The sequence below is a fragment of the Bombina bombina genome, chromosome 1 (genome assembly GCF_027579735.1).
Source record: "Bombina bombina isolate aBomBom1 chromosome 1, aBomBom1.pri, whole genome shotgun sequence".
NCBI lineage: Eukaryota > Metazoa > Chordata > Amphibia > Anura > Bombinatoridae > Bombina > Bombina bombina.
Window position 1 is genome coordinate 1,344,877,107 of NC_069499.1, and position 25,360 is coordinate 1,344,902,466.

The 25,360-nt window shown below is 42.0% G+C and overlaps 1 protein-coding gene across 1 annotated transcript in view; it reads right to left on the reverse strand.

Moving 5' to 3' along the window:
- Nucleotides 1-25,360, reverse strand: part of LOC128649527 (anillin) — a 474,010-nt gene that overhangs the window by 262,356 nt on the left and 186,294 nt on the right. The window contains exon 14 of the mRNA XM_053702862.1: nt 13,232-13,367. Within this exon, the coding sequence (XP_053558837.1) occupies nt 13,232-13,367 (136 nt within the window). The remainder of the gene's footprint in view (nt 1-13,231; nt 13,368-25,360) is intronic.

The window sequence follows — 25,360 nt, forward strand, 5'->3', positions numbered from 1 at the left end:
CTTTTCCGTTTCCGGCGTCATACGTGTCGCCGGAAGTTGCGTCATTTTTTGACGTTCTTTTGCGGCAAAAATGTCGGCGTTCCGGATGTGGCGTCATTTTTGGCGCCAAAAGCATTTAGGCGCCAAATAATGTGGGCGTCTTATTTGGCGCTAAAAAAATATGGGCGTCGCTTTTGTCTCCACATTATTTAAGTCTCATTTTTTATTGCTTCTGGTTGCTAGAAGCTTGTTCTTTGGCATTTTTTCCCATTCCTGAAACTGTCTTAAGGAATTTGATCAAATTTTGCTTTATATGTTGTTTTTTCTCTTACATATTGCAAGATGTCTCACGTTGCATCGGAGTCAGAAGAAACTTCAGGAAAATCGCTGCCTAGTGCTGGAACTTCCAAAGCTAAGTGTATCTGCTGTAAACTTTTGGTAGTTTTTCCTCCAGCTGTTTGTATTAAATGTCATGACAAACTTGTTAATGCAGAAAATATTTCCTTTAGTAATGAACCATTATCTGTTGTAGTTCCCTCAACATCTAATGTTCAGAGTGTTCCTGATAACATAAGAGATTTTGTTTCTGAATCCATTAAGAAGGCTATGTCTGTTATTCCTCCTTCTAGTAAACATAAAAAATCTTTTAAAAACTTCTCTTTATCCAGATGAATTTTTAAATGTACATCATCATTCTGATTCTAATGATTCTTCTGGTTCAGAGGACTCTGTCTCAGAGGTTGATGCTGATAAATCTTCATATTTATTTAAAATGGAATTTATTCGTTCTTTACTTAAAGAAGTCCTAATTGCTTTAGAAATTGAGGATTCTGGTCCTCTTGATACTAAATCTAAACGTTTAGATAAGGTCTTTAAATCTCCTGTAGTTATTCCAGAAGTTTTTCCTGTTCCAGGTGCTATTTCTGAAGTAATTTCCAGAGAATGGAATAATTTGGGTAATTCATTTTCTCCTTCTAAACGTTTTAAGCAATTATACCCTGTGCCGTCCGACAGATTAGAGTTTTGGGACAAAATCCCTAAAGTTGATGGGGCTATTTCTACCCTTGCTAAACGAACTACTATTCCTACGGCAGATGGTACTTCCTTTAAGGATCCTCTAGATAGGAAAATTGAATCCTTTCTAAGAAAAGCTTATTTGTGTTCAGGTAATCTTCTTAGACCTGCAATTTCTTTGGCGGATGTTGCTGCAGCTTCAACTTTTTGGTTGGAAACTTTAGCGCAACAAGTAACAGATCATGATTCTCATAGCATTATTATTCTGCTTCAACATGATAATTTTATCTGTGATGCCATTTTTGATATTATCAGAGTTGATGTCAGGTTTATGTCTCTAGCTATTTTAGCTAGAAGAGCTTTATGGCTTAAAACTTGGAATGCTGATATGTCTTCTAAATCGACTCTACTTTCCCTTTCTTTCCAGGGTAATAAATTATTTGGTTCTCAGTTGGATTCTTTTATCTCAACTGTTACTGGTGGGAAAGGAACTTTTTTACCGCAGGATAAAAAATCTAAGGGTAAAAACAGGGCTAATAATCGTTTTCGTTCCTTTCGTTTCAACAAAGAACAAAAGCCTGATCCTTCATCCTCAAGAGCAGTTTTAGTTTGGATACCATCTCCAGTCTGGAATAAATCCAAGCCTTCTAGAAAAGCAAAGCCTGCTTCTAAGTCCACATGAAGGTGCGGCCCTCATTCCAGCTCAGCTGGTAGGGGGCAGATTACGTTTTTTCAAAGAAATTTGGATAGATTCTGTTCACAATCTTTGGATTCAGAACATTGTTTCAGAAGGGTACAGGATTGGTTTCAAGATAAGACCTCCTGCAAAGAGATTTTTTCTTTCCCGTGTCCCAGTAAACCCAGCGAAAGCTCAAGCATTTCTGAAATGTGTTTCAGATCTAGAGTTGGCTGGAGTAATTATGCCAGTTCCGGAACAGGGGCTGGGGTTTTATTCGAATCTCTTCATTGTACCAAAGAAGGAGAATTCCTTCAGACCAGTTCTGGATCTAAAAATATTGAATCGTTATGTAAGGATACCAACATTCAAAATGGTAACTATAAGGACTATCCTGCCTTTTGTTCAGCAAGGGCATTTTATGTCCACAATAGATTTACAGGATGCATATCTGCATATTCCGATTCATCCAGCTCACTATCGTTTCTGAGATTCTCTTTCCTGGACAGGCATTACCAGTTTGTGGCTCTGCCGTTTGGCCTAGCAACAGCTCCAAGAATTTTTACAAAGGTTCTCGGTGCCCTTCTGTCTGTAATCAGAGAACAGGGTATTGTGGTATTTCCTTATTTGGACGATATCTTGGTACTTGCTCAGTCTTCACATTTAGCAGAATCTCATACGAATCGACTTGTGTTGTTTCTTCAAGATCATGGTTGGAGGATCAATTCACTAAAAAGTTCATTGATTCCTCAGACAAGGGTAACCTTTTTGGGTTTCCAGATAGATTCAGTGTCCATGACTCTGTCTTTGACGGACAAGAGACGTCTAAAATTGATTTCAGCTTGTCGAAACCTTCAGTCACAGTCATTCCCTTCGGTAGCCTTTTGCATGGAAATTTTAGGTCTTATGACTGCTGCATCGGACGCGATCCCCTTTGCTCGTTTTCACATGCGACCTCTTCAGCTCTGTATGCTGAACCAATGGTGCAGGGATTACACAAAGATATCACAATTAATATCTTTAAAACCGATTGTACGACACCCTCTAACGTGGTGGACAGATCACCATCGTTTAGTTCAGGGGGCTTCTTTTGTTCTTCCGACCTGGACTGTAATTTCAACAGATGCAAGTCTTACAGGTTGGGGAGCTGTGTGGGGGTCTCTGACGGCACAAAGGGTTTGGGAATCTCAGGAGGTGAGATTACCGATCAATATTTTGGAACTCAGTGCAATTTTCAGAGCTCTTCAGTCTTGGCCTCTTCTGAAGAGAGAATCGTTCATTTGTTTTCAGACAGACAATGTCACAACTGTGGCATACATCAATCATCAGGGGGGGACTCACAGTCCTCTGGCTATGAAAGAAGTATCTCGAATTCTGGTTTGGGCGGAATCCAGCTCCTGTCTAATCTCTGCGGTTCATATCCCAGGTATAGACAATTGGGAAGCGGATTCTCAGTCGCCAAACGTTGCATCCGGGCGAATGGTCTCTTCACCCAGAGGTATTTCTTCAGATTGTTCAAATGTGGGAACTTCCAGAAATAGATCTGATGGCTTCTCATCTAAACAAGAAACTTCCCAGGTATCTGTCCAGATCCCGGGATCCTCAGGCGGAGGCAGTGGATGCATTATCACTTCCTTGGAAGTATCATCCTGCCTATATCTTTTCGCCTCTAGTTCTTCCAAGAGTAATCTCCAAGATTCTGAAGGAATGCTCGTTTGTTCTGCTGGTAGCCCCAGCATGGCCTCACAGGTTTTGGTATGCGGATCTTGTCCGGATGGCCTCTTGCCAACCGTGGACTCTTCCGTTAAGACCAGACCTTCTGTCGCAAGGTCCTTTTTTCCAATCAGGATCTCAAATCCTTAAATTTAAAGGTATGGAGATTGAACGCTTGATTCTTGATCAAAGAGGTTTCTCTGATTCTGTGATTAATACTATGTTACAGGCTCGTAAATCTGTATCTAGAGAAATATATTATAGAGTCTGGAAGACTTATATTTCTTGGTGTCTTTCTCATCATTTTTCCTGGCATTCTTTTAGAATTCCGAGAATTTTACAGTTTCTTCAGGATGGTTTAGATAAAGGTTTGTCCGCAAGTTCCTTCTCTGCTCTTTGTTCTTTTTCACAGAAAGATTGCTAATCTTCCTGATATTCATTGTTTTGTACAAGCTTTGGTTCGTATAAAACCTGTCATTAAGTCAATTTCTCCTCCTTGGAGTTTGAATTTGGTTCTGGGGGCTCTTCAAGCTCCTCCTTTTGAACCTATGCATTCATTGGACATAAAATTACTTTCTTGGAAAGTGTTGTTCCTTTTGGCGATCTCTTCTGCCAGAAGAGTCTCTGAATTATCTGCTCTTTCTTGTGAGTCTCCTTTTCTGATTTTTCATCAGGATAAGGCGGTGTTGCGAACTTCTTTTAAATTTTTACCTAAGGTTGTGAATTCCAACAACATTAGTAGAGAAATTGTGGTTCCTTCATTATGTCCTAATCCTAAGAATTCTAAGGAGAAATCGTTGCATTCTTTGGATGTTGTTAGAGCTTTGAAATATTATGTTGAAGCTACTAAGTCTTTCCGAAAGACTTCTAGTCTATTTGTTATCTTTTCCGGTTCTAGAAAAGGCCAGAAAGCTTCTGCCATTTCTTTGGCATCTTGGTTGAAAACATAATTTATGCTTACCTGATAAATTCCTTTCTTCTGTTGTGTGATCAGTCCACGGGTCATCATTACTTCTGGGATATAACTCCTCCCCAACAGGAAATGCAAGAGGATTCACCCAGCAGAGCTGATATAGCTCCTCCCCTCTACGTCAGTCCCAGTCATTCGACCAAGAATCAACGAGAAAGGAGTAACCAAGGGTGAAGTGGTGACTGGAGTATAATTTAAAAGATATTTACCTGCCTTAAAAACAGGGCGGGCCGTGGACTGATCACACAACAGAAGAAAGGAATTTATCAGGTAAGCATAAATTATGTTTTCTTCTGTTATGTGTGATCAGTCCACGGGTCATCATTACTTCTGGGATACCAATACCAAAGCAAAAGTACACGGATGACGGGAGGGATAGGCAGGCTCATTATACAGAAGGAACCACTGCCTGAAGAACCTTTCTCCCAAAAATAGCCTCCGAAGAAGCAAAAGTGTCAAATTTGTAAAATTTGGAAAAAGTATGAAGCGAAGACCAAGTTGCAGCCTTGCAAATCTGTTCAACAGAGGCCTCATTCTTAAAGGCCCAAGTGGAAGCCACAGCTCTAGTGGAATGAGCTGTAATTCTTTCAGGAGGCTGCTGTCCAGCAGTCTCATAGGCTAAACGTATTATGCTACGAAGCCAAAAAGAGAGAGAGGTAGCAGAAGCTTTTTGACCTCTCCTCTGTCCAGAATAAACGACAAACAGGGAAGAAGTTTGGCGAAAATCTTTAGTTGCCTGCAAGTAGAACTTGAGGGCACGAACTACATCCAGATTGTGTAGAAGACGTTCCTTCTTTGAAGAAGGATTTGGACACAAGGATGGAACAACAATCTCTTGATTGATATTCCTGTTAGAGACAACCTTAGGTAAGAACCCAGGTTTAGTACGCAGAACTACCTTGTCTGAGTGAAAGATCAGATAAGGAGAATCACAATGTAGGGCTGATAACTCAGAGACTCTTCGAGCCGAGGAAATAGCCATTAAAAATAGAACTTTCCAAGATAACAATTTTATATCAATGGAATGAAGGGGTTCAAACGGAACACCCTGTAAAACGTTAAGAACTAAGTTTAAACTCCATGGCGGAGCAACAGTTTTAAACACAGGCTTGATCCTAGCTAAAGCCTGACAAAAGGCCTGGATGTCTGAATTTTCTGACAGACGCCTGTGTAACAAGATGGACAGAGCTGAGATCTGTCCCTTTAATGAGCTAGCCGATAAACCCTTTTCTAAACCTTCTTGTAGAAAAGACAATATCCTAGGGATCCTAACCTTACTCCAGGAGTAACGTTTGGATTCACACCAGTATAGGTATTTGCGCCATATTTTATGGTAAATCTTTCTGGTAACAGGCTTCCTAGCCTGTATCAGGGTATCAATAACCGACTCAGAAAAACCACGTTTTGATAAAATCAAGCGTTCAATTTCCAAGCAGTCAGTTTCAGAGAAGTTAGATTTTGATGTTTGAATGGACCCTGTATCAGAAGGTCCTGTCTTAGAGGTAGAGACCAAGGCGGACAGGATGACATGTCCACTAGATCTGCATACCAAGTCCTGCGTGGCCATGCAGGCGCTATTAGAATCACAGATGCTCTCTCCTGTTTGATTTTGGCAATCAATCGAGGAAGCAGCGGGAAGGGTGGAAACACATAAGCCATCCCGAAGTTCCAAGGTGCTGTCAAAGCATCTATCAGAACCGCTCCCGGATCCCTGGATCTGGACCCGTAGTGAGGAAGTTTGGCGTTCTGGCGAGACGCCATGAGATCTATCTCTGGTTTGCCCCAACGTCGAAGTATTTGGGCAAAGACCTCCGGATGAAGTTCCCACTCTCCCGGATGAAAAGTCTGGCGACTCAAGAAATCCGCCTCCCAGTTCTCCACTCCCGGGATGTGGATTGCTGACAGGTGGCAAGAGTGAGACTCTGCCCAGCGAATTATCTTTGATACTTCCATCATTGCTAGGGAGCTCCTTGTCCCTCCCTGATGGTTGATGTAAGCTACAGTCGTGATATTGTCCGACTGAAACCTGATGAACCCCCGAGTTGTTAATTGGGGCCAAGCCAGAAGGGCATTGAGAACTGCTCTCAATTCCAGAATGTTTATTGGAAGGAGACTCTCCTCCTGATTCCATAATCCCTGAGCCTTCAGAGAATTCCAGACAGCGCCCCAGCCTAGTAGGCTGGCGTCTGTTGTTACGATTGTCCAGTCTGGCCTGCTGAATGGCATCCCCCTGGACAGGTGTGGCCGATAAAGCCACCATAGAAGAGAATTTCTGGTCTCTTGATTCAGATTCAGAGTAGGGGACAAATCTGAGTAATCCCCATTCCACTGACTTAGCATGCACAATTGCAGCGGTCTGAGGTGTAGGCGTGCAAAAGGTACTATGTCCATTGCCGCTACCATTAAGCCGATCACCTCCATGCATTGAGCTACTGACGGGTGTTGAATGGAATGAAGGACACGGCATGCATCTTGAAGCTTTGTTAACCTGTCTTCTGTCAGGTAAATCTTCATTTCTACAGAATCTATAAGAGTCCCCAAGAATGGAACTCTTGTGAGAGGAAAAAGAGAACTCTTCTTTTCGTTCACTTTCCATCCATGCGACCTTAGAAATGCCAGAACTAACTCTGTATGAGACTTGGCAGTTTGAAAGCTTGAAGCTTGTATTAGAATGTCGTCTAGGTACGGAGCTACCGAAATCCCTCGCGGTCTTAGTACCGCCAGAAGGGCACCCAGAACCTTTGTGAAGATTCTTGGGGCCGTAGCCAATCCGAATGGAAGAGCTACGAACTGGTAGTGCCTGTCTAGGAAGGCAAACCTTAGATACCGGTGATGATCTTTGTGAATCGGTATGTGAAGGTAAGCATCTTTTAAATCCACTGTGGTCATGTACTGACCCTTTTGGATCATGGGTAAGATTGTCCGAATAGTTTCCATTTTGAACGATGGAACTCTTAGGAATTTGTTTAGAATCTTTAAATCTAAGATTGGCCTGAAAGTTCCCTCTTTTTTGGGAACCACAAACAGGTTTGAGTAGAACCCTTGTCCTTGTTCCGACTGCGGAACCGGATGGATCACTCCCATTAATAACAGATCTTGTACACAGCGTAGAAACGCTTCTCTCTTTATCTGGTTTGTTGACAACCTTGACAGATGAAATCTCCCTCTTGGGGGAGATAATTTGAAGTCTAGAAGGTATCCCTGAGATATGATCTCTAGCGCCCAGGGATCCTGAACATCTCTTGCCCAGGCCTGGGCGAAGAGAGAAAGTCTGCCCCCCACTAGATCCGGTCCCGGATCGGGGGCTCTCGGTTCATGCTGTCTTTGGGGCAGCAGCAGGTTTCCTGGCCTGTTTGCCCTTGTTCCAGGACTGGTTAGGTTTCCAGCCTTGCCTGTAACGAGCAACAGCTCCTTCCTGTTTTGGTGCAGTGGAGGTTGATGCTGCTCCTGTTTTGAAATTCCGAAAGGGACGAAAATTAGACTGTCTAGCCTTAGCTTTGGCTTTGTCTTGAGGTAGGGCGTGGCCCTTACCTCCTGTAATGTCAGCGATAATTTCTTTCAAACCGGGCCCAAATAAAGACTGCCCCTTGAAAGGTATATTAAGTAATTTGGACTTAGAAGTAACATCAGCTGACCAGGATTTTAGCCACAGTGCCCTACGTGCCTGTATGGCGAATCCTGAGTTCTTAGCCGTAAGTTTGGTTAAATGTACTACGGCCTCCGAAATGAATGAATTAGCTAGTTTAAGGACTCTAAGCCTGTCCATAATGTCGTCTAGCGTAGATGAACTAAGGTTCTCTTCCAGAGACTCAATCCAAAATGCTGCCGCAGCCGTAATCGGCGCGATACATGCAAGGGGTTGCAATATAAAACCTTGTTGAACAAACATTTTCTTAAGGTAACCCTCTAATTTTTTATCCATTGGATCTGAAAAAGCACAGCTATCCTCCACCGGGATAGTGGTACGCTTAGCTAAAGTAGAAACTGCTCCCTCCACCTTAGGGACCGTTTGCCATAAGTCCCGAGTGGTGGCGTCTATTGGAAACATTTTTCTAAATATTGGAGGGGGTGAGAACGGCACACCAGGTCTATCCCACTCCTTAGTAACAATTTCAGTTAATCTCTTAGGTATAGGAAAAACGTCAGTACTCGCCGGTACCGCAAAGTATTTATCCAACCTACACAGTTTCTCTGGTATTGCAACGGTGTTACAATCATTGAGAGCTGCTAAGACCTCCCCTAGTAATACACGGAGGTTCTCCAATTTAAATTTAAAATTTGAAATATCTGAATCCAATCTGTTTGGATCAGAACCGTCACCCACAGAATGAAGCTCTCCGTCCTCATGCTCTGCAAGCTGTGACGCAGTATCAGACATGGCCCTAGTATTGTCAGCGCACTCTGTTCTCACCCCAGAGTGATCGCGCTTGCCTCTTAGTTCTGGTAATTTAGACAAAACTTCAGTCATAACAGTAGCCATATCATGTAATGTTATCTGTAATGGCCGCCCAGATGTACTAGGCGCCATAATATCACGCACCTCCCGGGCGGGAGATGCAGGTACTGCCGCGTGAGGCGAGTTAGTCGGCATAACTCTCCCCTCGCAGTTTGGTGAAATTTGTTCACATTGTACAGATTGACTTTTATTTAAAGTAGCATCAATACAGTTAGTACATAAATTTCTATTGGGCTCCACCTTGGCATTGGAACAAATGACACAGATATCTTCCTCTGAGTCAGACATGTTTAACACACTAGCAATAACTTGCAACCTGGTTATAATCTTTTTTAGCAAAAACGTACTGTGCCTCAAAGAGGTACTAAACGATTAAATGACAGTTGAGATAATGAACTGAAAAACAGTTATAGCATCAAACTTTAAAACAACACAACTTTTAGCAAAGGTTTTGTTCCCATTAGTAAAATAACAATAATTAAATTTGAAATAAAAATTACAGAGCAAACGTTTTTATTCACAGTCAATATAAAATTCTCACAGCTCTGCTGAGAGAATATACCTCCCTTCAAAGAAGTTTGAAGACCCCTTAGATCTGTCAGAGATGAACCGGATCATGCAGGAAATATAAGAGTAGCTGACTGGAAATTTTTGATGCGTAGCAAAGAGCGCCAAAAACGGCCCCTCCCTCTCACACACAGCAGTGAAGAGAAACGAAACTGTCACAATTAAAGCAAACAACTGCCAAGTGGAAAATAATGCCCAAATATTTATTCACTCAGTACCTCAGCAATGTAAACGATTCTACATTCCAGCAAAAACGTTTAACATGACAAATACTTATTAAAAGGATTAGTGACCTTTAACAGAGTAGTTCCGGTGAAATACCATCCCCAGAATACTGAAGTGTATACATACATGTCATTATAACGGTATGGCAGGATTTTTTCATCAATTCCATTCAGAAAATAAAAACTGCTACATACCTCAATGCAGATTCATCTGCCCGCTGTCCCCTGATCTGAAGCTTTTACCTCCCTCAGATGGCCGAGAACAGCAATATGATCTTAACTACTCCGGTTAAAATCATAGTAAAAAACTCTGGTAGATTCTTCTTCAAACTCTGCCAGAGAAGTAATAACACGCTCCGGTGCTATTGTAAAATAACAAACTTTTGATTGAAGTCATAAAAACTAAGTATAATCACCATAGTCCTCTCACACATCCTATCTAGTTGTTGGGTGCAAGAGAATGACTGGGACTGACGTAGAGGGGAGGAGCTATATCAGCTCTGCTGGGTGAATCCTCTTGCATTTCCTGTTGGGGAGGAGTTATATCCCAGAAGTAATGATGACCCGTGGACTGATCACACATAACAGAAGAAATCTTTATTTCATCTTGCCTATGTTGAGTCGGGTAAAACTCCGCCTCAAAGGATTACAGCTCATTCTACCAGGTCAGTTTCTACCTCCTGGGCGTTTAGGAATGAAGCTTCGTTTGATCAGATTTGCAAAGCAGCAACTTGGTCCTCTTTGCATACTTTTACTAAATTCTACCAATTTGATGTGTTTTCTTCTTCTGAAGCAGTTTTTGGTAGAAAAGTACTTCAGGCAGTGGTTTCAGTTTGATTCTTCTGCTTAGATTGTCATTAAACTTTATTTTGGGTGTGGATTTTTTTCAGCAGGAATAGGCTGTCTTTATTTTATCCCTCCCTCTCTAGTGACTCTTGCGTGGAAAGATCCACATCTTGGGTAGTCATTATCCCATACGTCACTAGCTCATGGACTCTTGCTAATTACATGAAAGAAAACATAATTTATGTAAGAACTTACTTGATAAATTCATTTCTTTCATATTAGCAAGAGTCCATGAGGCCCACCCTTTTTGTGGTGGTTATGATTTTTTTGTATAAAGCACAATTATTCCAATTCCTTATTTTATATGCTTTTGCACTTTTTTTCTTATCACCCCACTTCTTGGCTATTCGTTAAACTGATTTGTGGGTGTGGTGAGGGGTGTATTTATAGGCATTTTGATGTTTGGGAAACTTTGCTCCTCCTGGTAGGAATGTATATCCCATACGTCACTAGCTCATGGACTCTTGCTAATATGAAAGAAATGAATTTATCAGGTAAGTTCTTACATAAATTATGTTTTTAAAAACAGGAGGGGGAGAGAGCGGTACACCTGGTCTATCCCATTCCTTAGTAATAATTTCAGAAAACCTTTTAGGGATTGGAAAAACATCAGTGTAAGTAGGTACTGCATAGTATTTACCCAATCTATATAATTTCTCTGGGACTACAATAGTGTCACAGTCGTCCAGAGTTGCTAAAACCTCCCTGAGCAATACGCGGAGGTGTTCAAGCTTAAATTTAAATATAGTCATATCAGAATCAGATTGAAGTATCTTCCCTGAAACAGAAAATTCACCCACAGATTGAAGGTCCCCTGCTTCAGCATAAAGTGAGGGTGTATCAGACATAGCTACTAAAGCGTCAGAGAGCTCTGTATTTATTCTAGTCCCAGAGCTGTCTCGCTTTCCTTGCAATCCTGGCAGTTTAGATAATACCTCTGTAAGGGTATGATTCATAACTGCCGTCATGTCTTGCAAGGTATACGCAATGGGCGCGCTAGATGCACTATGCGTCCCCTGAGCGGGATTTATAGGATCTGACACGTGGGGAGAGTTAGACGGCATAACTTCCTCCTTGTCAATTTCTTCTGGTGATAAATTTTTTAAAGCCAGAATATGGTCTTTATAATCTATAGTAAAATCAGTACATTTGGTACACATTCTAAGAGGGGGTTCCACAATGGCTTCTAAACATAATGAACAATGAGTTTCCTCTATGTCAGACATGTTTAAACAGACTAGTAATGAGACCAGCAAGCTTGGAAAACACTTTAATAACAGTGAACAAGCAAAAAATAAAAACGGTACTGTGCCTTTAAGAGAAAAAAAAACAATCACAGAAACTGCAAAACAGTGAAAAAAGCAGTAAATCTTACAAAATTTTTACAGTGTGTATAATAGGCTAAAAGAGCATTGCACCCATTTGCAAATGGATGATTAACCCCTTAGTTTCAAAACAAGATAAAAAAAACAATAAACGTTTTTAAACAGTCACACCAAACTGCCACAGCTCTACTGTGGCCCTACCTGCCCATACAACGACTTTGGAAGGCACAAAAACCCTTTAGAGAGGTCCTAAATGTTCAGGGGACTCCTTCAGGGAAGCTGGATGTCTCAAACTGCAAAAACTAATGCACAATTTAGGCCGAAAATAGGCCCCTCCCAGCCTGTACTCACAGTGAGAGGGCCATAAAAAAACTATCCCTAGGTAAAATCTAGTCAGCCATGTGGAAAAAACTGGGCCCCAGAATAAAGTTTTATCACCAATATGTAATAAACGTTCATACACCTTCAAGCAAATGTTATATCTATTCAGTAATGTGAGTAAATAATAAAAATATTACCCTTTACAGCAAGCATGATACCAGTCGTTATTAAATCACTGTAATCAGGCTTACCTTAAATAAATCCGGTATTGTCAGCATTTTCTAGCATATTCATTTCTCTAGAAAAATTTAAAACAGCACATACCTCAGAGCAAGAGACCCTGCACGCTATTCCACCAGCTGAAGTTACCTCATCTCTTCAGTTATGTGTGAGAACAGCAATGGATCTTAGTTACAACCTGCTAAGATCATCAAAGACCACAGGCAGACTCTTCTTCAACTTTCTGCCTGAGGTTAAAATAGTACAACTCAGGTACCATTTGAAAATAACAAACTTTTGATTGAAGATAAACTACATTAGTGCACCACATCTCTCTAGCTACTTCCCTTGTTGACAGCTGCAAGAGAATGACTGGGAGGTGGCAGTTAGGGGAGGAGCTATATAGACAGCTCTGCGGTGGGTGATCCTCTTGCAGCTTCCTGTTGGGAAGGAGAATATCCCACAAGTAATGGATGAATCCGTGGACTGGATAAACCTTACAAGAGAAACACAATACACAATTTGACTCATTTTATTAAAGGGACACTTAAATCATAATTAAAACTTTGATTTAGATAGAACATGCAATTTTAAAACATTGCAATTTACTTCCATTAAAATTTGCACAGTCTTTTTATATTTAAACTTTTTGAGTCACCAGATCCTACTGAGCATGTTCAGAGAATTTACGTATATACATTTGATGGCTGTCACATAAAACAGGGGGAGTGGAAATAAACATAACTGAAATTTGTCAGAAAAAAAGTTCAGACTAAGTGCTATTGTATTGTCTTTATTATGCATTTGTTGATTATGCAAACCTACTCTATTAACTTGTATTTTAATTTCTCAGTTTACAAACCTCACTACACAGAGTTATTTTCATCATCTTTTTAGGATCCTTTCCACCTCATGACTTACCAGACAATAGCAATAAACGCTCTGCTTCAGCCTCTTGTCGTGTTCCTTTGCCATGCTCAGCATCCACACAACAGCTCAGAGCTCTGCAAGATTGATCCATGATGCGCTGAAGACTATAGACATCTTTACTAAGAAGCTGACAAAGGGAAAAAAATTGAGGAAAATCAACACACTTTGCTGGTAACAAAATGATTTAAGCTTACTGCAAATCCAATATATCACTTGCATGGAAAGAGTTCTCAATCAAATTATTATAACCACACATTACACCAACTAAACATGCTAAGTCTAGCCTTGCCCGACACCCGGTTACCTATTGACTTCATAGAAAGCTAAAACTTCAGAGGTCAAATTCCTCATCCACTAAATGCTTTATGCCCCAATGTATAACCAATGAACATGTTGTGCAAATGGAAAGAATGACCACTTATCTTCAAGAACCCATAAAAAGCCATTTAGTTGACAATCTTCACATCCTCCTAGTTACAGAGGCAAATAATGAATGGGGATTGTGGGAAGTGGGAGGGATACTTTGTTGGGGTGTCTTTGCCTCCTCCTGGTGGGCAGGAGTTGAATGGAATTGTGGACTCTCCATGCCATTGGAAAGAAAAACAAAATGTATGCTTACCTGATAAATTTTCTTTCCTGGCATGGAGAGCCCACGATTCCATTCATTACTGTTGGGAAATTCACCGCCTGGCCACCAGGAGGAGGCAAAGACAACCCAGCAAGAGCTTAAGTATCCTCCCACTACTCATACTCTCCTAGTCATTCAGCCGAAGAATAAAGATAAGGTAGGAGAACATTAGGATTATATAGGTGCCTGAAGGTTATAAAAATGAAATGACGCCTTAAAAATAAAATCAGAGGACTTCCGGTGAGCGGCGTTCTAAGATGGCCACTGATTGCTGAGGCTCTGAACAGCTCATGGCAAAAAGTGGTCATATATTGTGCCATCCTTATCTCCCTTGGCAATATCTGTGCCCGGGAACTCTCCTGGATCAAGGAAAAACATCCCTTGGCTGCCGAGAAGCAATTTAAAATCGAAAAGGCCGCCTGGCGCTGTGGGGCAACTTCCGCCACGACGCTGTATATAGTTCTACTACTTATTACCGCTCATTCCTCACTTGGCATGATGGATATGTCCACCACTGTTGGATCGAATGCCACCAGCGTTATTTTATCTGAGCTGCGGGCCATATTCGTGCCTCGCCTAGATCGGCTCCTTTCTGCATGCGCGGATCTATGCGCAATGGTGCAATCAACGGATCAACCTCTCCGGCTGAAGCAGCACACCACCAGTCAAAAGGGCTCTGCTTTACAAAGTACAAGTAATAATTCCGCTCACAACATATGGGAGACCAATAGTAGCTCCAAAGATCCAGTCCTCCCTCAGTTGAGAAGGACCGCAATACCATTAAGGGCCGGAGCGACTTCCTCTTTCCTGCACCTACCAGATTCCGATATAGGTTCACTGCGGGACCCAGAGCCAGACATGCTGCTACCCTTAGAGTCCTCCCTGACATCTACTGCAGGTCCGGACACAGATTTGGGAACAAGCAATAAGGAGAATCTAGCCTACAAAGCCGCTAACAAAATAATGATGGCGGGGGAAACTTTTTTCTTATGTTATCAGCTCAACACCACGTATTGGGATAGGCACGATCAGTATCTACTTGGCAAATCCGGCTTCTGGTACAGTCGTACGAAAAATGGAGTCGGCTAGAGCATGGCTTGTGGTTCGTGCAGGACTGTCCATTTTACATGGGCGTATTCTACATGCTGCAAACTTTGGGTCTCTTGCTGGGAAAAACTCTGTTCTGATTTCATTGCCTATGAGACTCTGGATTATGTAGGGGTTGTAGCTCAATAGTTTATTCACCTTGCCATCTCGCTGTGGTGGGGATATTATGGTTAATTCTTATGTTACAATGAATGTATACTGAGAGCTACTTTTCTGAAATGACACCTTTAGGCTGCATCAGGCTGCAGGTCATTAATAACAGTTGCATTCAGTACTCGTGCAATATACCAAATTGCATGTAGCCCTCCCTAAATGAGCATAAAATGTGCTAATGTGTGGTCAAATGATCGTTTATAACATCTAGTTAAACATGGCGTTGTGACATGTTTTGCATCCTACTTAGAATCTTTATTCCTGTCTTGGTCTGGGTTATTTTTCAACTCATAGTAATAAAGGAGCATATGTCTGTTGTAATGCACAACGTATCAGCATAATACGTGATGTCCACACCCTCTGACTGCCTCCATGTGCTGAACGCTTGTTACATGCTCCCATCTCTTAAATACACAGCTCATGTTTTTCCTGAGAGACAAGCACCGGGCTTAACCTTTATTCGGCTACTGCCACAAATGTGAGTTTAACCCCTGCCCCTGTATTAAATATAAGCGCCAAACCTATATTCTGTCCAAAAATATCAGCATACTTATCAAGTTTCCTTATTATGTACCTGCAGTCTCCTCAGTAGCTTTTATTACAGACCCCCCTGCTCTCATGGACCCCACATAGTTTATCAGCGAAACCTATGTTGTTGTCTGAGGACGGCACAAATGCATGTTTTATTGCAAGAGTTATATTTTCTTAAGTTATGTGCTTATTGTTTTAATATTTGGAAATTTTGGAATGTTATTTTTTTCTGTCAATACCTACCCTCCTGAAGTACATACACTTCTCTCTTAACATCTCCCATGTGCAAAATGTTGATATATCATATGTGGTGCCACCTGCTCCGGCGGACGATGTTGGATACCATACTTATGCCTCTCTCGCTAATGCTACAACCACATTGACATCAAATTTGACCCGCAGGCTATGTCCTATCACCCCATGTAAACTAGTGGATACCCCAAGTTATACTGAGGCTTTATAATTAAACACACACCACTGACTTAGAATATTACCACTCTACTTACTATTAGATTGCTGTGGCACATATGTCTCCCTTTAATTACCATCCCAGAATTCTATTTTTTTTATTCTTAGACCATAACCCTTAGACCCTGAATGAAGCATCGGGATACAAATATTTCATAAAGGTCGATCAACGAATGTCTGACAGAGACTTGAAAAGTCCCCACCAATATATGTGGTCTAACACCATTACTGACCTAATATTGCACTAATGTTAATACGTTATATCATGATTACCCTGAGAGGCAAGCAGAAAAGTAACTTATAAGATTGCATACACTTGCTGTGTTCCCCCCTTCCCTTATTCTACCCTTCCCCTCTCCCCTGTCCCCCCCCCCTGTTTTATGTCTGTTTGTTAATAATGTTAGATGGTGCAAACCCATATCTATTAGGACAATAGTTGCCTTATTAAAAGTTCTCAAAGCTACATGTATGTTATAGTATGAAATCGCAGCTGCTTGTATTGTTTTATCTGCCTTATTGGTTCACCTTGCGAGATGGGCTGAAGATACAACTTGTAACCTTGTACCCTTTATTGGTTATAAATAAAAGTAAAAAAAAAAAAAAAAAATCAGGGTGGGTCATGGACTCTCCACGATTCCATTAATTACGGTTGGGAAACGAATACCCAAGCTAGAGAGGACACAGAATGGACAGGGAAGGAAAATTAAAGGTAGGAAGACCTAAACTGAAGGCACCACCACTTGAAGCACATTTCTCCCAAAAGAAACATCAGAAGAGGCAAACTTGTAAGAGATGGTTATCAACAGAATGCATAGACTCCAACAGAGCACAAATATAGATAAACACAGGCCTGATTCTGAACAGGACCTGAACAAGAGACTGAATGTCCAAAAGATTTAGCTAACTTTTGAAGTAGCAAAAACACAAAAAGCAGAGCTCTGTCCCAAAAGGGAATTAACTGACAAACATCTGTCCAATCCCTCTTGGGGGGTGGAATAGAATTAGAGGAACTTTCACCCACCTTATGTCAAGGAGAACCTCAAAACTTGCACTAGGAGAGATAGGTATGGCAAACTTAAAGATACCCAAGACAAGACACAGGCATACTAGCCTGGATCAGAAGACAAAGACCAGATCCGAAAAATCTCTATAGATAGGACTAAGAGTACATCTCCATGCAGCTAGACTCAGGAACAGGCATAGAAGTAGAAAATCCATCCTCAGAGGCAACCTCCACAGAGGAAAGGATGACTGTCACCAGAACAGCAAGACACGGCCTGCAAGGCCAAGCTGATGCATAAGACACACAAAAACGCTAACACTTCCACCTGCACTGCCTGAGGGTCCCTCGATCTGGACCCGAGACTGGGCAGCTAGGTACGGAGACAATAAGCCCAGAAGACTTTCCCACTCCCCTGAGTGGAATGGTTGCCTGCTCAGAAAAACGCTACCCAGACTAGCAACCCGGGAAAGAATGGCCGAAACGACATAGGAGGGGCCACTAAAGGATGCAAGAGACTTCCTTTATAGCCAAGGAACTCTTTATTCCTCCCTGATGACTCTATATGCTCTCCAAATGGATCTCAGAAAACAGGCCGCAACCACCCTGAAAAAAGTTAAGGTCACGTCATAAGACATTGAAGCTGGCCGTCAGCTCCAGAAAGGGAAAAGGGAGGACAGAAAAACTCAGTTAACCAGGATCCCTAAGCTCTTCAGGGAACTCTAAACTGCAACCCTGCCCAAAAAGGTGGCATTTGGGTACAAAACACCCAAGATGGTCACAAAACCACATGCCCTTGAACGAATATCTTGACTGGACCATAGGCAGAGCATACCATAGATATAGTGGTCGCAAATGAAAGCAACCAAAGGACTAATGTTCATGGTAGCCACCATGAGAAAAAAAATTCATGCCGGCATTGCACTGCTGAAGAGCGTGCAGAATATGGAAAAAATAAATAAATGCCTACCTGATAATTTTCTTTTCTTCTGACGGGAAGAGTCCACAGCTGCATTCATTACTTTTGGGAATTCAGAACCTGGCCACTAAGATGCGGCAAAGACACCCCAGCCAAAGACCTAAATACCTCCCCCTCATCCCACAGTCATTCTGACGAGGGAACAAGGAACAGTAGGAGAAATATCAGGGTGAAAAAGGTGCCAGAACAAAAAAAATTTTTTACGGCCGTCCCATAGGTAAAATGCAGGCGGGGAGCTGTGGACTCTTCCCGTCAGAAGAAAAGAAAATCAGGTAAGCATAAATTTTCTTCTTAAATGGGAAAAGTCCACAGCTGCATTCATTACTTTTGGGAAAACATCCAAGCTATAGAGGACACTGAATGCAAACAAAGGGCGGGTACAGAAGGCGGCCCCTTCGAAAAGCACCACAGCCTGAAATTACCCAACACCCAATAAACTGTATTAGAAAAACAAGGGGAAAACACAGCAACGGCCCAAATAGCTGCCAATCAGGTAAGTAACCTGCAAAGCGGTGCTAGAGTCCACACCGATCCCTATAGTCCAGTGAGCACAAAGACCTCCGAGGAGCCAAGCCCTGCGGCTCTCAACTCCCAGAAAACGTACACCCCGACCCAAAGGAAGAGAACCTCCCTCTACCCCCGAAAGGGAGAACAGAGGACCCAATAAGAGATCCAAAGAACCACCAACAAGAAAAGAAGAAACCCCCAAAAGACTACAGAAACCCCAAAGTAGCTATAAGGCCACCACCCAGGGAAATGAACTCCTTAGATGGACAAGGACCAGAGAGAACTCCACACCCATGAAAAAGCGTTCACGAGGAAGAACAAAAGGCCCACCCTCAGATTCGTGACACAGCACCATACATCTTACGTTGCTTCAAAGAAGCCACAAGCTCCTCACTGTACCATAAACTAGCCTACACCAACGCTAAGCTAGACAAACATAGGTAGGCTAACTCTCCTAGCAGCTAACAAAGGCTCTCTGTGAAAACAGTCACTTCTGAACAAGAATTTGCGACATCCAGTCGCTATGTTCAGTCTCAAGGCCGCAAAGCTGACCTTAAGCCATCGTGGGACACCATCCCACAGAGAAATACTAAAAAATATCGGCAACAACTCCCATCCAGAAGAATCTGGACCTTAGAAGAGCATCCAACCCCAGCAGCAAAGCCACCAGAGGAGGGATGGACCCGAGAACCCCCCCACCAAAGGTAGGAGAAAAGGATCAACTAAAAGAATCCGGTCAAAACTCAAGGAGCAGACAGATCCCCCTACCCCCACTCCGAGGTAACGGCCCCAGCCCACAAGGCTGGCAACGACCAAAAACAGAAAACAAACTTCTCCAAACCAGACCTCATGGAGGAGGAGCCTAAGAGAAAATATAAACCCCTGGGAGAACAACTCAGACCGGAATTTAAATCTGGCATGCTACTATAAAACCATGATACAAAAATACGTGCTCGGGTTCCAGAACCCTTAACACAGCTCCATTCCCTAAAGAGAGACCTCTAAAAATAAAATAGGGCACTGAACTACAGTGTCCTCGGACCCATGACCTTGTGCACGCAAGAACCCCTCGGAAATGAGTAGACAAGGACTCTCGGGACCTAAACAGATACTGAGATACTTCCAAACCAAAAGGAGAGCAACGCAAAGAAACCACCCCAGCTAGCGTGGAGGAGCAAGTAGAGAAACGGTAAAAACCATACCAAATGAGACGAGACCATTCAGCCATTACCGTCAGCTCAGTTGTACAAACAACCCCGTGCCCACATCAAGGTGCAATAGCTGCCCTGATGACAAATGGAGGAACCCCTTGAGAGACCGTGAAACTAACCGCCAGGCAGTTACCAAATCTCCCTCTAGAGACCTACCTCCCTGAAGGGACAAGCGGATGTTCCAAAAGGAAGGAACAACAATCTCTTGAATAATGTTCCGATCTGACACCACCTTAGGAAGAAAACCTAACTTAGTACATAAAACCACCTTATCGGCGTGAAAAACAAGGTAAGGGGGATCATACTGCAAGGCAGAAATCTGAGACCTTGCGAGCAGAGGCAGGGCCTTAAAGGACTGCACATCCAGAAAGGTCAGCTTATCTCTTGTGCAGGAACACAGACAGCTGCCCCTTCAGGGAACTAGCAGATAGACCTTTCTCCAGTCCATCCTGGAGAAAGAATACAATTCTGGCAACCTTAAAGGGACAGTCAACACCAGAATATTTGTTGTTTTAAAAAGATAGATAATCCCTTAATTACCCATTTCCCGGTTTTGCATATCCAACAGTTATAAAACACGTTTTACCTCTGTAATCACCTTGTAGCTAAGCCTCTCCAGACTGCCCCCCTATTTCAGTTCTTTTGATAGACTTAAATTTTAGCCAACCAGTGCTAAATGTTATCTATATGAAACACATGAACTAATGCCCTCTAGTGGTGAAAAACTGTCAAAATGCATTTAGATTAGAGACGGACTTCAAGGTCTAAGAAATTAGCATATGAACCACCTAGGTTTAGCTTTCAACTAAGAATACCAAAAGAAACAAAGCAAAATAGGTAATAAAAGTAAATAGGAAAGTTGATAAAAATAAAAACTATCATGATTCAAAATAGGGCATGTAATTTTAGACTTTACTGTCCCTTTAACCTTATGCAAAGAAAAACCGCGCTCTTCAAAGCAGTGCAGATAAGTCCGCCACACCTTATGGCTTACGAGTTTGAATCAAAGTGTCAATAACACTGAGAAACCTCTCTTGGCTAAGACTATGCATTCAATCTCCACGCAGTCAGCCTCACAGAATCTAGATTTTGATGTAAGAAGGGACACTGTAGAAGCAGGCCCCTGCAACAGGGTAACCACCAGATCCTCAAACCAAGTCCTTTGCGGCCAGGATGGAGGAATTAGAATAACTGGTGCTCGTTCCTGCTTGATCCGAGCCACCACATGGGGGGAGAAGTAGTAATGGAGGAAATAGATATACAAGTATGAACCTCCAGGGAACCGCTAGAGTATCTATTAGTTCTGATTGAAGATCCCTCAATCTTGAACCGTACCTGGGTAGATTGGTCTATCTCCGGCATCCCCCATCTGGAGCATATATCTGCAAATACCTTGGGGTGGAGAGACCATTCCCCTGGGTGAAAAGATTGCCTGCTGAGGAAGTCTGCTTCCCAGTTGTCCCCACCTGGAATGTGGATCGCCGACAGCATACAGTTGTGGGTCTTTGCTCATTCCAGGATCTGAGAAACCTCTCTCATCGCTAAGGAACTCCTTGTTCCTCCTTAATTGATAAACTACCAAAGTTATATTGTCCGATTGGAATCTGATAAACTGGGATGAACGCAGAAGGGGCCAAGACTTCAGGGCATTGAATATTGCCCGAAGTTCCAAGATATTTATCGGCAACGTGGAGTCCTCCCGAGTCCACAGACCCTGTGCCTTCCTGGCACCCCAAACTGCTCCCCAGCCAGATAGACTTGCGTCAGTAATCACAATCCCCCAGGACAGTTTTAAGAAGCACGTGCCTTGGGACAGGTGATCTTTACAGAGCTACCAAGAGAGCAAATCTCTTGACAGGCTGTCCAGTTGTAAGGGTCAGAGATGGAATCTAGCAAAGGGAATGATGTCCATACAAGACACAATGAGGCCAGTCACCTCCATACACTTGGCCACCGAAGGACATAGGGAGGCCTGGAGGGCAAGGCAAGCTGATGTTAGCTTGCAACGTCTCTGATCCGTTAGAAAGATCTCCATGGATACTGAGTCTATAACCGTACCGAGGAAACTCACCCTGGTATGTGGAGTAAGAACTCTTCCAAGTTTATCTTCCATTCATAGGAACAAAAGACTTAAAAGGAATTCCGAGTGCTCCCTTGCGAGATAAAAAGATGGTGCCTGTACCAAGATATCGTCCAGGTAAGGTGCGACTGCGATACCTTGTGTTCTGGCAACCGCTAGGAAAGCTCCCAGAACCTTCACGTTCAGGCAAATAATTTGCATATTAGTATCACAGATTAAAGAGTTAGCAATTCTTAACGCCTTAATTATCTCCTGAATATCCTCGAGGGGAGGTTCCACCTCAATAAGTTCAGACAGAGTCACACCACGCCACCTGGCTACTGCTGCCGTAGGTTAAAATAAAATTCCTGTGTGTTGGAACATTCTCCTCAGTAAAGTTTCCAACTTCTTGTCCATAGGCTCTTTAAAGGATGAACTATCCTCAAGGGGGATAGTAGTATGCTTAGCTAGCGTCAAAATGGCCCATCCACATTAGGTATGGAACCCCACAATTCTATTTGAGAGTCAGGGACCGGGAACAATTTCTTAAAAGTTGCAGAGGGAGAAAACATAATTTATGTAAGAATTTACCTGATAAATTATTTTTTTTCATATTGGCAAGAGTCTATGAGCTAGTGACGTATGGGATATACAATCCTACCAGGAGGGGCAAAGTTTCCCAAACCTCAAAATGCCTATAAATACACACCTCACCACACCCACAATTCAGTTTAATGAATAGCCAAGTAGTGGGGTGATAAAGAAAGGAGTAAAAAGCATCAAAGGAATTTGGAAATAATTGTGCTTTATACAAAAAGTCATAACCACCATAAAAAAGGCTGGGCCTCATGGACTCTTGCCAATATGAAAGAAATGGATTTATCAGGTAAATTCTTACATAAATTATGTTTTCTTTCATGTAATTGGCAAGAGTCCATGAGCTAGTGACCCAAGATGTGGAACTCCACGCAAGAGTCACTAGAGAGGGACGAATAAAATAAAAAATAAAAAAAAAACATAATTTATGTAAGAACTTACCTGATAAATTCATTTCTTTCATATTGGCAAGAGTCCATGAGCTAGTGACGTATGGGATATACATTCCTACCAGGAGGGGCAAAGTTTCCCAAACCTCAAAATGCCTATAAATACACCCCTCACCACACCCACAAATCAGTTTAACGAATAGCCAAGAAATGGGGTGATAAGAAAAAAGTGCGAAAGCATAAAAAATAAGGAATTGGAATAATTGTGTTTATACAAAAAAATCATAACCACCACAAAAAGGGTGGGCCTCATGGACTCTTGCTAATATGAAAGAAATGAATTTATCAGGTAAGTTCTTACATAAATTATGTTTTCTTTCATGTAATTAGCAAGAGTCCATGAGCTAGTGACGTATGGGATAATGACTAACCAAGATGTGGATCTTCCACGCAAGAGTCACTAGAGAGGGAGGGATAAAATAAAGACAGCCAATTCTGCTGAAAATAATCCACACCCAAAATAAAGTTTAAATCTTATAATGAAAAAAACTGAAATTATAAGCAGAAGAATCAAACTGAAACAGCTGCCTGAAGTACTTTTCTACCAAAAACTGCTTCAGAAGAAGAGAAAACATAAAAATGGTAGAATTTAGTAAAAGTATGCAAAGAAGACCAAGTTGCTGCTTTGCAAATCTGATCAACCGAAGCTTCATTCCTAAACGCCCAGGAAGTAGAAACTGACCTAGTAGAATGAGCTGTAATCCTTTGAGGCGGAGTTTTACCCGACTCGACATAAGCATGATGAATTAAAGATTTCAACCAAGAAGCCAAAGAAATGGCAGAGGCCTTCTGACCTTTCCTAGAACCGGAAAAGATAACAAATAGACTAGAAGTCTTTCGGAAATTCTTAGTAGCTTCAACATAATATTTCAAAGCTCTAACTACATCCAAAGAATGCAAAGATTTCTCCTTAGAATTCTTAGGATTAGGACATAATGAAGGAACCACAATTTCCCTACTAATGTTGTTAGAATTCACAACCTTAGGTAAAAATTTAAAAGAAGTTTGCAACACCGCCTTATCCTGATGAAAAATCAGAAAAGGAGACTCACAAGAAAGAGCAGATAATTCGGAAACTCTTCTGGCAGAAGAGATGGCCAAAAGGAACAAAACTTTCCAAGAAAGTAATTTAATGTCCAATGAATGCATAGGTTCAAACGGAGGAGCTTGAAGAGCCCCCAGAACCAAATTCAAACTCCAAGGAGGAGAAATTGACTTAATGACAGGTTTTATACGAACCAAAGCTTGTACAAAACAATGAATATCAGGAAGATTAGCAATCTTTCTGTGAAAAAGAACAGAAAGAGCAGAGATTTGTCCTTTCAAGGAACTTGCAGACAAACCTTTATCCAAACCATCCTGAAGGAACTGTAAAATTCTCGGAATTCTAAAAGAATGCCAGGAAAAATGATGAGAAAGACACCAAGAAATGTAAGTCTTCCAGACTCTATAATATATCTCCCTAGATACGGATTTACGAGCCTGTAACATAGTATTAATCACAGAGTCAGAGAAACCTCTTTGACTAAGAATCAAGCGTTCAATCTCCATACCTTTAAATTTAAGGATTTGAGATCCTGATGGAAAAAAGGACCTTGCGACAGAAGGTCTGGTCTTAACGGAAGAGTCCACGGTTGGCAAGAGGCCATCCGGACAAGATCCGCATACCAAAACCTGTGAGGCCATGCTGGAGCTACCAGCAGAACAAACGAGCATTCCTTCAGAATCTTGGAGATTACTCTTGGAAGAAGAACTAGAGGCGGAAAGATATAGGCAGGATGATACTTCCAAGGAAGTGACAATGCATCCACTGCTTCCGCTTGAGGATCCCTGGATCTGGACAGATACCTGGGAAGTTTCTTGTTTAGATGAGAGGCCATCAGATCTATTTCTGGAAAACCCCATATTTGAACAATCTGAAGAAATACCTCTGGGTGAAGAGACCATTCGCCCGGATGTAACGTTTGGCGACTGAGATAATCCGCTTCCCAATTGCCTATACCTGGGATATGAACCTCAGAAACTAGACAGGAGCTGGATTCCGCCCATACCAGAATTCGAGATACTTCTTTCATGGCCAGAGGACTGTGAGTCCCTCCTTGATGATTGATGTATGCCACAGTTGTGACATTGTCTGAAAACAAATGAACGATTCTCTCTTTAGAAGAGGCCAAGACTGAAGAGCTCTGAAAATTGCACGGAGTTCCAAAATATTGATTGGTAATCTCACCTCCTGAGATTCCCAAACCCCTTGTGCTGTCAGAGACCCCCAAACAGCTCCCCAACCTGTCAGACTTGCATCTGTTGAAATTACAGTCCAGGTCGGAAGAACAAAAGAAGCCCCCAGAACTAAATGATGGTGATCTGTCCACCACGTCAGAGTGTCGTACAATCGGTTTTAAAGATATTAATTGAGATATCTTTGTGTAAT